Source organism: Mytilus trossulus, chromosome 14 (assembly GCF_036588685.1).
Source record: "Mytilus trossulus isolate FHL-02 chromosome 14, PNRI_Mtr1.1.1.hap1, whole genome shotgun sequence".
Taxonomy (NCBI): Eukaryota; Metazoa; Mollusca; class Bivalvia; order Mytilida; family Mytilidae; genus Mytilus; species Mytilus trossulus.
Window position 1 is genome coordinate 43,599,864 of NC_086386.1, and position 16,094 is coordinate 43,615,957.

The 16,094-nt window shown below is 33.3% G+C and overlaps 1 protein-coding gene across 1 annotated transcript in view; it reads left to right on the top strand.

Annotated features, from left to right (window-relative positions):
* Window positions 1-16,094, top strand: part of LOC134697792 (uncharacterized) — a 64,273-nt gene that overhangs the window by 35,749 nt on the left and 12,430 nt on the right. Inside the window, exons 28-36 of the mRNA XM_063560078.1 lie at window positions 334-446; window positions 1,310-1,460; window positions 3,527-3,644; window positions 4,428-4,629; window positions 5,601-5,667; window positions 6,651-6,812; window positions 7,376-7,468; window positions 9,780-9,959; window positions 10,360-10,431. Coding sequence (XP_063416148.1) covers window positions 334-446; window positions 1,310-1,460; window positions 3,527-3,644; window positions 4,428-4,629; window positions 5,601-5,667; window positions 6,651-6,812; window positions 7,376-7,468; window positions 9,780-9,959; window positions 10,360-10,431 — 1,158 coding nt within the window. The remainder of the gene's footprint in view (window positions 1-333; window positions 447-1,309; window positions 1,461-3,526; window positions 3,645-4,427; window positions 4,630-5,600; window positions 5,668-6,650; window positions 6,813-7,375; window positions 7,469-9,779; window positions 9,960-10,359; window positions 10,432-16,094) is intronic.

Sequence of the window (16,094 nt, forward strand, 5' to 3'; positions counted from 1 at the left end):
ATAAAACGGCGAAATTGTGTCCCCGGCGAATATGGGCGCCCCAGCCCCACTCTATAATATCAATTCACATTTGCAAGTTTCTACAATAAAATATAAACGCCCATGATAAAATTTAAGCAAGGGAACAAAAGTCAATACTAGTGTGTAGTACTCTTGTATTTAAAACTTTTAGTCCAACAGCAGACAGAACTAGAAAGAAGAAATGGACTTAAATGCTAATTTAAATGTTAAAGGATGTTTTCTAGTCTGCAATAGTTTTTCATTTGTTGCAGTAAAAACTATTGTTGTTTATAACACATATATGAAAGTAAGTTATCAAATTGTTATTTTTAGGCCAGATTGTTCAGTCAAGGTTTTAAAACGGACCAAGAGTTTTTGGATCTGATGTGGAAAAGAGGTTCCATCTTAAAGAAGAATGACCATTATGCCTTAGTAAAACAGACAAAGTAAGTTTTGATAGTTTTTTGAAACAATGAAGTAATATATATGTACAATAAGATATAAATGGGTTGTAATAAAGTTTTATAAGAATTATTCAAATGAGGCAAAAGATACTGTAGGGACATTGAAACTCAAAAGTTAAAAATAAACGGCAACACAATGGGTTAAAAAAAAAGACAAACAAACAACAGGGCCCAGTTGTTCAAAAGTGTTGTTAAGCTAACGCAGTTGTTAAAGTGTTGTTAGAGTGTCGTTAAATTTAACAATTTCGTTATCTGTTGTTCTGTTGTGCTTTCGTTGGAAAAAATTGGTTGATTATATAGGGAATCATTGAAGCATGACTGAAGTGGGCCCCCCTTAGGTCAGTCAGCAGGCCCCCCCTTAGGAAAAGTTCAGAATCAGCCACTGATATGGCCGCCTTCATGGAAGTACCTGCTACAAAGCATATACTGGGTTGGTGCTAAAAACAAAAAAAGTTCAATGTACAATCAGTTATTTTGCAGTGGTTGAAATTGAAAGTTATTGAACAGAAAGTCAACTTTAGAATATCAATGAATATACTTTGCCATTTTGAGCAGAAATATAATTTCTTTGATCCTATATTTCAGTGATTATGATATGACAGTTATTGTCCAGGGAGCCAGACCTAAGTTTCTTTGATCCTATATTTCAGTGATTATGATATGACAGTTATTGTCCAGGGAGCCAGACCTAAGTTTCTTTGATCCTATATTTCAGTGATTATGATATGACAGTTATTGTCCAGGGAGCCAGACCTAAGTTTCTTTGATCCTATATTTCAGTGATTATGATATGACAGTTATTGTCCAGGGAGCCAGACCTAAGTTTCTTTGATCCTATATTTCAGTGATTATGATATGACAGTTATTGTCCAGGGAGCCAGACCTAAGAACATACTAGATCTTATCCATGAAACAATCAGTACTTTAATCAAGGATAACTTCGCAGGTGTGGCCTATGATTATTGTATACCTTGTCCTGATTGTGTGGAGAAAAAGGTATGGATTACATATTTATAAAGGATTTTTGGTTCTTATACATCCTTGGCCTTTAAATATATCAAGGATAACTTCGCAGGTGTGGCCTATGATTATTGTATACCTTGTCCTGATTGTGTGGAGAAAAAGGTATGGATTACATATTTATAAAGGATTTTTGGTTCTTATACATCCTTGGCCTTTAAATATATCAAGGATAACTTCGCAGGTGTGGCCTTTGATTATTGTATACCTTGTCCTGACTGTGTGGAGAAAAAGGTATGGATTACATATTTATAAAGGATTTTTGGTTCTTATACATCCTTGGCCTTTAAATATATCAAGGATAACTTCGCAGGTGTGGCCTTTGATTATTGTATACCTTGTCCTGACTGTGTGGAGAAAAAGGTATGGATTACATATTTATAAAGATTTTTGGTTCTTCTACATCCTTGGCTTTTAAATATTCTGCTCTGAACACTCCTTTGAAAAAAGCACTGCAAATGCATGAAATTTATAAAATGTTGCTTTAATTTTGTTTAAGATAAGTAGTTAACAGAAATATGATTTTTAATTTACTGTGATTTACTAGTAATTGTTCTTAATAACAATAAAGTTAATGGTATGTTATTTTCTCTTTATTCTCATACAAAAGCAGTAATTTCAGTGAAACCATAAAAAAGTCTTCATTATTATATCATATGTTTGTGAAAGATAATGGAGTTAATTTGATGATGCCTCCTTTTTCTTAAAAATTACTTTTATAGGGCAACAAGAGCAGAATTTTTAGGACTGCTCACCACGGGGAGGTGGAAGAAGTATCTCAAGCATTAAAATCCATAAAAAGGGAATACATTAATATCATAAATCTGTAAAGTGTTCTTGACGAGTATTTATAATTCTAACATGACGTCCTTCAAACGCTTTGAGTACACACCCGTGGTAAAATATGAATATATTGGTTGGGCTGTTACGATTGTACTCCCACGTCATATGATTGTTTATGAAGGAAGTATACGACGTCATAGAATGATGACGTAATAATTTAAGCATTTTACGGGAGAATACACGCTTCTGATATCGAAAATCATTACAAGAAGGATACGTAAACAAACGATGCTAAAATGTGGTATAAGCTCTTTTTTATATACATAGAAGATATATAAGTAAAATATCATTAAAATTCATCGAAATCTATCTAAATATGTTATTGTAAATAGTTTGAGCACGGCACTAATTCTGTTTGCTCTGTTCTTTACCGCCAATCTAAAAGTGCGTTAATTTATGGGAACGGCAAATATTTGACTCCACCTAGAGCGCTTAAATCCAAAAGAATTGCCGTATTTGTCTTATTAGAATTGAAATAATTCATGGGGGCTTGAATATATCTAGATTTTACCTCGGGTTGTCCCTTTATGCCGATATTTTACCCCTCGCTATCGCTCAGGGTAAAATATTTGTCATAAAGGGCCAACCCGTGGTAAAATCACGATATATTCAAGCCCCCATGAATTATTTCTTAAGCAGCATATCTAATAAATTCCTTTCTTGTGATTTCGTCTCTTCTATATTTGTCATAATTGTCAACAAAGTCTATCTTTTCTATCTCTGGCTTACGTACTTATGCGGGCATTTCTAGCATTTTTTCAGCATACGTAATGGCCTGGATTTTCTTAACTTAAACATTAGTTAACAATGTTTATAACCAAATTGTACCAATATACTTTCAAGGTATAGTACACGTAAAAGTCTTTACTCATCGGTGTTAAGCTGTAAATGCAATTAGGAGCAAACATGATATAGACACAAATGAAAAAGTATAATCAGCGCAAAGGAAAGAATGACAATTTTAAAAATCAGCCAAAATATCATACACCCAAATTGACCTATTTACAAGTTTAAGTCCACCTACTTATATTGTTTGTAGATGTCAATCTAAATTGCATTGTTTGCACAAACATTAATACAAACAAAGCAAGCAAGGCAAGCAAGCAAACCAAACTCTTACTCTGCATCCATTAGGAAATTGACTCTTATATCCTCTTTCCAAATAGTGTAGTAACATATGATTTGTATTTGTCATTTAGGGAACGAGGGAACCTTTCTTGTTCAAAGCCGATTTGATAACCCGAGCAAACAGTGTCAGTGCACCTTTCCTACAGTGTACCAAGTACTTTCATACAGTGTCCATAGGAGAACTCATTAGTAAGTTTTAGAGGATAGATATACTTTTGCTTGTAAATTTTAAAATGTACAAAGGAACTGTATATTTATGAATTAGAATAGTAGCAGGTGAATTTCTTGTTATTTATGCCCACAGATGTCAAATTGGGGGGTTTTCCAGGGGGGGGGGGGGCAATGCTTTAGAAAGTTTTGGTTGATTTAATAGTGAATCACTGAAGCATGACTTGAGCAGGCCCCTTCATAGGCACTCAGTGAGCCCCCTCCCCCTTATAAAAATTTTATCGATCCATTTGTTTATCACCTGTTATATTGAAGTTTTGGCTTTTATGTAGTTTTCCTTGAATTTTCATTTACATCAACTTGTAGAAAAAATGCTTTAAATTTCTTACATTGAATTGAATAAGGCTTGAGCTCATTTGAATACTGTTTTATTGAAGATCAGTAAATGTACCGTAATGTACAAGGCTGCACTGATCATCTGATCAAACATATCATAAAGAAAAAAAATAACAAACTCCAAGGAAAATTCTAATGTCAAAACAGAAGGTATAACACATCAAACAAATGGAAAACAACTGTAATATTTCTAACTTGGAAAAAACATATTTTTTTACAATCTTTGCCAGCTGAAGGACACCTTCAGATGCGGCTATTTCTCGCTACATTGAAAACCTGTTAGTGACCTTCTGCTGTTGTTTTTTCTATGGTCGGGGTTGTTGTCTCTTTGACACCTTCCCCATTTCCATTTTCAATTTTATTTGCAATTACGAACCAAATTGAACAAAGTCCTGTTTGTCATTGTAGATGTCCTCCCAGACAACAGGGATACAGAGTTTGATGTACAGATGCAGCAGAGTATTAGTGCGCTACAGGAAATCAGTACAAACATGGCCAAGGACGTAGCTATACTGTATTGTCCAGATGATTTACCCACCAGTGAGAATAAAGGAAAGATTGTAGATCCCAGACAGATTCATAAAGATTTAGTCAAGCAAAAGATCAGTTGGTAAAGTAACCTTACTATATTTGTTACCAATGCCAATACAAAAATGCACCTCCTATTTAAATACTTTTTTGTGAATATTTCTCTTAGTAAAAAAAACATGGATATTGAGTCTCCATCCATGACACAAAATCAGTACATTTATTGCACAACCATAAAAAATACTCAACAATCAATGGAACAGTGTTTTTATTACTGTTCTTCCTCTCAAAGTCACAGTGAGACCTCAAAACAGAGCAGTCAAGGTGTTGTGTAGTTTGGCCATTTTACTGATTGGTTATGATTTACAGCTGTATAATCCTTGAATAGGAAACTTTGTAAAAAAATTACCTACAATGTTTTATTTTAGTACATAGATATAACATATTACTTTGCAAATTGCAGTAATTTTGAAAAAATGAATTTAGTTTTTGGTCTTATTTGACCCCAAATCCTACCACCATGTATTCATGGTTTCAGTTGTAAATTAAAGGATCTTCACAGTAAAACAAACAGCATGATATTTCATCTTAAAGGAAAGACCTTCATTTGTATAAACTTCTACCTCATTTGGTCTCTGGCGGTAGTTGTAAAATTGTCAATCATACTACTGTGGATTCATTTATTTTCGTGGGTACAAATTTTCGTGGATTGAGGAAAACTTTCATGTTCGTGGATATTTAATTTCATGGTTTTAGAGAAATCTGCAAACAAGCCTATAGAAAATTTGATATTCGTTGAACATTCAATTTAGTGGTTCGTCTGTTCCCACGAAATCCACGAAAATTGGTATCCAACGAATGATAATGAATCCACAGTACATATTATTCTTTTGATACAAACTACTGTAATAGATTTATTAGGAATGGTATTAACACTGACTGAAGTAAATACTGTTGAAATGTATTTGTGCTGTCGACTGCATCTTATTATATAAATCTATCAGAGTTAAGGGACCACATCTTATTTGATGTAATTATCTATGATTTTTACAGTTGGATTCCAGATGATATAGATAAAATACCTGAACTTGAAATGACCATGGAAATTAAGAATTCTAAAGTAAGTTTCAACACTGACCCTTATCTATTGACCAAGGGGAGATAATTATTAGATTTAGAATCTGAAGCATTCTCGATAATATTTTCAAAAAGGTACATCATAATGTTGAAAGTGGTTAAAATTGTCCTAAGCAACGGAAATTCAACCTATACTGTGATGTTTTCATTATTTTTGGAAATAAACAACAAAATTTTAAATACAGATTCTATGAGGGCGGATGAAAATTTGACTGACTGAAGATAAATTTATTCCCTTAAGGTGTACTATCTAGGCATGTCTAAAAAAAACAGTTGTCCAAATCAAAATATTTTTTCCCAAATGTGTATTGAAATGAACTTCTGATCTATTTTCTTATAAAACTTAGGTTTCTAAAATGTCTGAATATACAATTAATTTTGATAAATTGTTAGGTATTTAAATTGAAAAGTTTCATTTCAGTACTACTGTAAATTCAGAAATTATTGCAATGTTTTTATTATTGCAAAAAATGTGACAAGGTTATAATTACAATAATTATAATTAGCATTTTGATTTTTTTTTATATCAATTGAATAGGATTTTTCTCAATACATGTATTGCAAAAAGTAAAATTGCAATAATAATTGTACGCCATAATTTCTGAATTTACAGTACATGTACTTATTATTAAAGGAATGACTGTAATATTTTTTCTGTCTATGAAGAAATAACATAAAAAATTTGGTGCACACTGAATAAAACCTGTAGGGGGTTATTTAACAGTGTGCACTACATTTTTTATGTTATTTCTAATAGACAGAAAAAATATTACAGTCATTACTCATAATTCAATTCTAAATTCCATTTTAAACCCTAGAAAACCATGAAAAAACGTTGATGACGTCACAGTCAAATGACTAAATTATGTCTATGGGCTCATAACAAAATAACGTCAGCCAATCAGAAGATGTGTTACATCCAAAACTATATTATTACTCTGTTACAATTAACAATGTATATTTTAGGTGTTAGTTGTCTGTATGACTGACAAATTTGTAAAACATCCCAAGTGTCATCAGATGTTCCTGTATGCAACAGAACAATTACAGAAACCATTCGCAGTAGCAGTAATGGACGAATCTTTAGCCTGGCAACAAACAAACATTGGCTTCAAGATTGGCAATCCGGTAACACATATTTTCACCCCTCTTTTACTACGAACAAATCACACAAAAAAAGTGTATTTGAGCTTAGATTATTTTTTTATGTGTTTGTTTTTTTAATTGCAGGACACTCCAAATATGATTTGATTATGTACAGCTTGCTTATAAGCTTAGGAGGTTTTGATTATTTTATATATGTAGGAATATCTTGCTTTCCATGCATATTCTAAAACTATTGACTCTTGAGTGTTCTAATAAAATTAAGTTTGGTAAACGCTTTTATTACAAAACATTTTTTCACTGTAACTTCTTGTAAAAAAAACCTGTATAAGGTCATATTTTTTATGTTCAAATATATATCTATACTTGAAAATTGAACAAGTAAGATTCATTGAACTTTGACTTTTGCAGACAGTTGCTATTAAATATAACAAAAAATCTTTTTTTTTTGCACAATGGTTAGTTTTCCTATATGATTTATATCTTATTTTAATGCACTTTATAAGATGACCTTGATGTTAAACTCCTAAAATCTCCATAACTGACTTAATGTATAATATGGGTTTGTTATGGTGAACTACTTTCAGTTGATGGCAATGATAAGGAATGTAGAAAGATATCCAAAGAAAATCCTGGACTTGATAGAAATAGTAAAGAGTTACATAGAGGATGCTGAGAAGGTAATACACTAATACATTTTTATAACTCTCCTTATTAATTAACTACACTGTTATTGGACTCAATATGATGAAAACTGCCTATGCAATATAAAGTGTAAACTCAGCCAATACAGAATAACTCGTCCAATACAGATTTTTTTCTGTATTGGCCGAGTTGAAACAATTACCGGATTTCGGAACATCTCTAGTTTTTACATCGCAAGTCATGAGAAACACCAACTTGAAAGTAAACAGTTGTTTGGAAGACGCAGTTTTCATTTAGTCATCATAAACATTGCATAGGCAGTTTTCGTCATATTAAGTCCAATAACACTGTAGTTAATTAATAAAGATACTATTACGTGTGCTTCTGTATTGGCCTTGTTATTGGTCTGAGGCTTGCTGTGACCGAGGACCAATAACAAGGCCAATACAGAAATACTTACGTAATAATATCATATTATTAGATGGTTGATATAAAGATAAGGAGATGTGGTTTGATTGCCAATGAGACAACTACCCATGTAAAGTCAAACTGTACAGCTTTTAACAATGAGAACAATGGCCGTAAAAGGCCCAGCCATAAAACAATTGCATTAAGAAAATTAACCGCCTAATTTACAACACAACAATTAACATATAAAACAAATAGGACAGACGAACCAATGACAACTACTGAACTACTGGCTTCTGACTTGCTGTGTGCACATAAAGAATGTGGCAAGGTTAACCATTTTTGTGAGTACTCAACTCTCTAGCTAACCTGCAAGAGTGGTTCAACAGTACAACATACACACAAAGTATGACAATCAGTTGAAAAAGGCTTTACTCACTAGATTGATACAAAGAAGAACATTAAAGAAGCGAGTACATGTATAACATGAAGTTTTCGTCACGTTATGAAATTAGATATATGCCAAATAAAGGTTTTACCCAGATTTTGCTGTTCACTGAACATAGGAAAGTAATGTGCCAGTGGGACATGATGTACATTAGGCACCCATTGTTTTAACTGAATCTTCACAGAAAAAATGGTCATTGATAAGTGGAAAGTACGGCAGGCAGGATGGCGGACTGATGTGAGGCTGCACAACAGTGTCTGTTCATAAAAACTCATTTACGAAATCTCTTCAAATTAAGATATGTAGTTTCTCATGACTAAATAAAGGTCAAGTTCATTTTTCCCTATTTTGACTTTTCTCGTTGTTGGGTTGTAGACCTTTCAGTTATTTATTGTATGATTTATTTTTATGCCCCACCTACGATAGTAGAGGGGCATTATGTTTTCTGGTCTGTGCCTCCATTCGTTTGTTTGTCCGTTCTTTCGTTCGTCCGTTCGTTCGTCCCACTTCAGGTTAAAGTTTTTGGTCAAGGTAGTTTTTGATGAAGTTGAAGTCCAATCCACTTGAAACTTAGTACACATGTTCCCCATGATATGATCTTTCTAATTTTAATGCCAAATTATAGTTTTGACCCCAATTTCATGGTCAACTGAACATAGAAAATGAAAGTGCGAAGTTCAGGTTTAAGTTTTTGGTCAAGGTAGTTTTTGATGAAGTTAAAGTCACAACTACTTGAAACTTAGTACACATGTTCCCTATAATATGATCGTTCTAATTTTAATTCAAAATTAAAGTTTTGACCCCAATTTCACGGTCCACTGAACATGGAAAATTATAGTGCGAGTGGGGCATCCGTGTACTATGGACACATTCTTGTTATTTTAAGTTATTTCCTGTTGAACAGAAATGGTATTAAATAACCTAAAGTTGTTAATTTCTATGTCATTTGGTCTCTCGTATATATTTTGAGGTATTTCCTTTTAAACAGAAATGGTGTAATTGATAAGTAAATTAAACTTTTCATAAAAAAATGAATTCTTGGGGTTCTTTGATGTGCTGATTTTAACAATGTACTTTAGATAATGAACCATAATAGGTAAATTTCCATTTTCAAATTTTTCTGTTCTTTGACCACAGACCTATGGTGTGTCAAATATTCAATCACAATCACAATACAAATTCAGGTCTGTTTTAAGCTTAAATTTTATGTCTATACTTGCTCGACTGTTCAGGGTTCAACCTCTGCAGGAAATTAAGATTTGCTGTCATTCTGGTAGCCTTTTGTTAACATTATCCTCAACTGTGACACCACAGAATTTGCACCAAAATTATACTTAGCATGAGTTACCTAACAAATGCCTCTAGAATGTTTTTTTTTGTCAGGAATTGTTTGTCTTTTTGTCATCTTTTTTCCCTAGTGCAATGATTACTGCATTTACATTAGTCGATCTTGACATCCTCATTTTAACATACTTTGAATTTCCTTACAGGTTGATAGTAATCATCCATCAGTATTTCTTAGTTATTGTTGGAGTAATTCTAAAGAAGCCTGCAGTGTAACCACCACAGCTACAAAAACATCACTTGGGTATGGCGATCCTAGAGTTCTGAAAAGGCATCTTGAGAAAAATGGATGCAAGTCCTGGCTTGATATTGAACAGATGGGCAAAGTAAGTAGATTGAAAAAGATTTATGCTAATATATTTTGTTTAAATGGAAAATATGACTAGGTGTGTAACAGGAAATACATGGAACCAATTTGCCGTTTCAGAATCTAATGCATTCTGGGTAATATTTTCATTGATGTATTTTTTACTTTTACCATCATTTGTAGCTATTTTTCTAATACTTTTCTTCCAAAGTTATATTGCCAATACATGCAACTAATTTATAGATTTTTTTTCACTTAATTTCTTTTTCTTGTCAAAGAATTATTCTTCTTATTGCTAAATTATTATCCTTGTTGTTAATTTGTTTGTTCATGTCTTTACTTGCGGCTAAATAGTGAGACCAGTCTTTGAATCATGTACCTATATTATACTTCAAAGACCATTTTGTTTTTATTTATAGAATGGTCTGTATCAAGACATTACAGTAGGATTACAGAATGCCAAAGTGTTGGTTCTCTGTGTGTCAGATGAGGTAAGAAGTAATATATAGATTTGGGGAAAACCTGGATGAAAAAACAGCATTCTCATATGATGTTCTTTCGCTTTAGAAACAAAGTCATGTTTTAATTAAGTCCAATAAAACATGGGCTGCACATGAATGACGTTAAAGTAGAAATTGAAACATCAGCTGTGTTTTGAACAACGCAGGAAATCAAAATGAACAATTATTTTTGTGTTGCTCAACAGGAATGTAAATTTGCAGCAATTAACTTAAAATGATCTCTGTTGTGGATAATAAATTAAAAAAGAAGAGAAAAAAACAGTTACACTGACTTGACTGTTAGTGTTGCTCTCCACCAATTGCAACTCATTCAAAATTTTGACCAAATTGCAATTTGTTTTATTAAACAAAATTGTTCAACTGGTCAAAAATTTGAACAAATTGTTCAGTCAAAATGTGAAAGTGCAAGGTGATAAAATAAAACATACTTACAATCCTATAAGACTTTAACTCCACTGTATTGATGTAGTTACTAAATCAGTCTATCAATCTGTATAGTTATATCAAAGCCATTACCATACTAAAGGTCAACTGTTTTATTTTGAATTGCTATAAAAATGTCCAAACTAAGCTTTTATATAGTTTTTCTTTCAAAAAAGATTTTATATTTATAAGAATCATATATCATTTTAAATGATACATCATATATTCAGTAAATATGTGTGAAATAACAATATGCTATTGATAAGTTTCATTGGGGAGATAACCTAAAATACTATTCTTATTCATATTTCGCCTTCGGTCTCAAGTAATGAATTAGCTTAACTTCTCTATGAGGGATGAAGTTAACATGTAATATCTCTGTTTAAAGAAACGAACTATAGCCATCGGACTATAGATAGCCAGTGACCTTGACCCTAGTATATAAGCACCTGTTCCATAATAACTCGTCATTATTTTTCTAGAGGGGTGAAGTAACCACTTACTTCACAGTTATTTTTCTTAATAGTATATAGTTTTTTTGGTTGGTAAGTTGTTTTTTCCTAGTTTCTTAAATCCCATTGTCTTGAGAATTAAAGAATTTCTTGTCTACGAGGTACGACAAGTGTTGATATTAATTAGAAATAAAGAATTTCTTGTCTACGAGGTACGACAAGTGTTGATATTAATTAGAAATAAAGAATTTCTTGTCTACGTTGTACGACAAGTGTTGTTGTAAATAAATAAATAAATATTGTCTACGTTGTATGACAAGTTTTTTCATTATAGTTTTTGCCTACGTAGTACGGCAAGTTGTTAGTTTGTTATTTTACTCCTGTTTGTTAAACAGGTAGATAATTACAGGTGTATTTCTCTTTAACTGAAGGTCGCTTGTACTCTTCAGGTTTAGCACGTGTTTTACCTGCACAGGTACACGTTATATTATTCAAACTTTTAAAATGACTGAGTCTGAAAATGAAGATGTTTTGCTTTTGCATGATGAAAATGATATTGATAATGAAGCCGATGGCTATGATTTTCAGCATCTGTATGTTGCTAATGAAATAAAAAATGATGATTTGAATAGGAAAACTAGAGGTAGTGTCAATAAACCTCCTAAAAAGCCTAATAGAATTATAAAAGGCACTGCCATTTCGAGTGACAAGGCACCTAAATCAGTCAAAAGGAAAGCTAAGGCTACTAGTGCTACTAGTAAAGCCACTAAATCTCCTAGAGTTGAGGATTTATCTCCTGAGGAATTATCAGTGTTGAGGGATAAAATGGGCATATCTACAATGGGCAAGTCAATTGACACTTTGACTCATCTTTTTAGAGGATTTATTAATAATTGTGGGAAAGAGCCTGTAAGGGCCCCTAGGTGTGAGACAGTTTCACAGTCTTCCATTCAAGCAGAGGTTGTGAACCCTGCTGCTGTATCCTCTAACACTCAAATTTTGCCTTTAGATGCTAATTTAAATACAGATTCTATTCAGGATTTTGATATGGATTACTTGGAGGATCCAGTATATTTACCTCCTTCTGGGGTCTCTGCTAGGGCTGATGACAGTCCAGCACCAGTTGATTTTGACACTTCTTTTGACCCAGCCCTAGGGTTTTCTAATGCCTTTAGGGCTCCTCTTAGTGAGGTTAATGTACCACTTTCTCAACCTGTTGTTGAACAGGGTGAACAATATGATTTTGATTGGGAAATCCCACAGTTGAATACTGAAGAGAAGACTGGGCCAAAATTATCTTCTGGGCTTTCAAAGGCTGTTAATGCTGCAATGTCGGTTAAATCAAATTACGAGAGTATTAAATTGATCGAGGAGAGATATTTACGGCCAGAAAATTGTGAGAACCTTTGTGTTCCTAGGGTCAATAAGGAGATTTGGACCGCTTTGCCTAGACAGGCCCACACTGTTGATTCCAAAATGCAAGAAACTCAAAGATATTTTGTTAAGGGGTTGACCCCTATTGTTCAGTTGGCCAATCAGTGCTGTAGGAATGAGCCTTTAAATGTCGACAACACTAGAAAGCTTTTGTCTGACTCTATTTGTTTGTTAGGCCATGGTTTTCTCTCTCTGACACAGAGGAGACGCTCAGCACTTAGACCTTATTTTAATGACAAGTTTAAACCTATATGTAATTCTGATGTACCGGTGGATTCATCACTCTTTGGGGCTGACTGCATGAAGCAGATGAAGGAACTTGGTGACTACACCAAGATTCCAATAGCTAGTCCTAGATTCCTAGGTAGAGGATCTAGGTCCAACAACTTTAGTGCTCCAAGCAACTTTAGTAGAGACCATTATCAGTCTTTAAACTCCAGAGGCCCTGTCGGTCGACAGGGCGGACGACAATTCCCCTCCCTAAGAGGCAGAGGGAGAGGTTTCCAGACAGGGAACAGAGGGTCCCAAAGAGGTCACAACTCTCAGAGAGGGTTCAACCAGAACAACCATTATCGACAATAGTTAAGGTGAGAGAACTTAATTATCCCGTATGGGAAAGTATTACAAGTGATCTATGGATATTAGATACAGTTAGAAATGGTTATAAAATTGAATTTGATGTTGAGCCACAAGCTTCATCTTTTATGCATGAAATACATTTCCCTGTTCACAAGATTGAAATTATTTCAGAAGAAGTCCAAAAATTATTGGCTAAGGGAGCTATTAAAAAAGTTGAATCATTGGAGAACCAGTTTATTTCCAATATTTTCTTAGTTCCTAAGAAAGATGGGTCTTCAAGGCCTGTTATCAATTTAAAATATTTAAACAATTTTGTGGCTTATCATCATTTTAAACAAGAACACTTATCATTTGTTTTAGATGTAATTCAGAAGGATGATTATCTAACATCCATAGATCTCACAGATGCTTATTTTAGTATAAGTATAAATAATGATTTTAAGAGATATTTGCGTTTCATGTGGAAAGGACATTTATATGAATTTCAGGTTCTTTGTTTTGGATTGGCTTCTGCACCAAGAGTTTTTACTAAGGTTTTAAAACCTGTTTATGCATTTTTTCGGAAAAATGGCATTAGATGTATTTATTACATTGATGATTCTCTTGTTATGGATCAGAATTTAGAAAGTTGTATTGTAAATACAGAAAAAATGGTGCAGAAGCTTGATGAACTTGGTTTCAGAATTAATTATAAGAAGTCTGTCCTTATTCCTTCAAAACGCATTGTTTTCTTTGGTCTCATTATTGATACTGAGTTATTTAAGATTTTTCTGACAGATGAGAAATTGAATAAAATTATCTCCCTTGGGAAAACTATTCTTCAACAGAAGTGTGTTACTGTAAGATGCTTTGCATCATTTATTGGTCTTGTGGTACATGCTTTTAATGCAGTATCTGTGGGACCACTTCATTACAGAAACATGGAGAGAAATAAAGTGGGAGCACTGAATAGTTGTCATGGTGATTTTGACTCAAAAATTTTTATCACACAAGAGTCAAGAACTGAAATCTTTTGGTGGGTTAACAATTTAAGATCTGAGAATGGAAAACTGATAAGACCCATACAAATTAACTTTTGGATTGAAACAGACGCTTCATTAGAAGGTTGGGGAACTAATTTTGAAGGACAATTTGCTGGTGGTAGATGGAGCTTGTCAGAACGCTCTTTTCATATAAACTTCTTAGAATTGTTGGCTATATTTTTCTCTTTAAGAGCATTTTTTAGTCACAAAGAGTCATGCCATATTGGTATACGATCAGACAATACTACTGCAGTAGCTTATATTAATGAAATGGGAGGCATGGCCTCATTGTCACTTGACAGGCTTGCTGCAGAGATTTGGGCTTGGTGTTCAGAAAGAGATATTTTTATCACAGCTCAGTATATTCCTGGAATAGAAAATTTTGATGCTGATCATATGTCTAGAAATTTTACAGATTCCACAGAGTGGCAATTGAAAGTAGAAATATTTGATAGAATTTGTAAACATTTCTTTGTTCCAAACGTTGATTTGTTTGCTTCACGTTTGAATTTTCAGGTCCCTAGATTTGCATCATGGTCATTTGACCCACAAGCTACTTATGTTGATGCTTTTACTATTTCATGGTCTAATTTTAGACCATATATTTTCCCACCTTTTACTTTGTTGGGGAAAATTTTAATGAAAATTTTAAGTGACAAGGTTGAGAAGGCTATTTTGATTATTCCATTTTGGCCTGCACAAAGTTGGTTTTCTTTACTAATACCAATGTTAATTTCTTTGCCAGTTAGACTGCCTCAACACAAAGATTTAGTAATGATGCCGCATACAGGAGAATGCCATCCATTAAGGAAGAGACTAAGTTTAACCGTGTGTATTGTATCCGGAAATCGTTACTTGATAGAGGATTTTCAGAATCATCTGCAGATGTCATCATTGCATCTTGGAGACCTTCTACAATCAAGCAATACCAATATTCTTGGAGAAAATTCGTTATTTGGTGTGTTCAAAGGAAAACCAATTATTTTCGACCATCTGAAAAGGATGTAATAGATTATTTAAATTTTTTGAAAAACAGTAACTTTTCATATTCAGTGTTAAATACTACTCGGTCAATGTTGACACAGACTTTATCCTTTTTTGGAGTAGAGGTTACTAAATTTGTTTTTGTTGAACGTATGTTGAAAGGTTGCTTTAACCTGAATCCGCCAAGAGCAAGATACTCTTTCACTTGGGATGTAAATTTAGTACTTTCGTTCTTGAGTTCTTTATATCCATTGGAGGATTTAACATTGAAATATTTGACTTTTAAACTTGTAGCTTTAGTGGCTTTGACCACAGCTGCTAGAGCACAATCTATATCAGCACTAGATTTAAATTTTATGTCTTTTAGTCAAAGACAAGGGATTATAGTGTTTCATATACAGGAACTTTTGAAAACTACTAGACCTGGTTTTAGTCTGCCTAATGTGGTGTTTAAGCGTTTTGTTAAACCAGAACTTTGTGTGGTGAAGACATTGATTAATTATGTTTTACGTACAAGAGATGTCAGGAAGACTTCTAGTTTATTCATTTCTTATGCAACTTTTCGTAAAGTTTCTACTTCTACGTTATCTAGATGGTTAAAAACCGTGTTACTTTTAGCGGGCATAGATATTAACATTTTCAAGGCACATTCATTTAGAGGTGCCTCTACTTCAGCTGCGTTAGCTTCTGGATGTTCTGTGAAAGACATTATGGCAACAGCTAATTGGACATGTGCTAA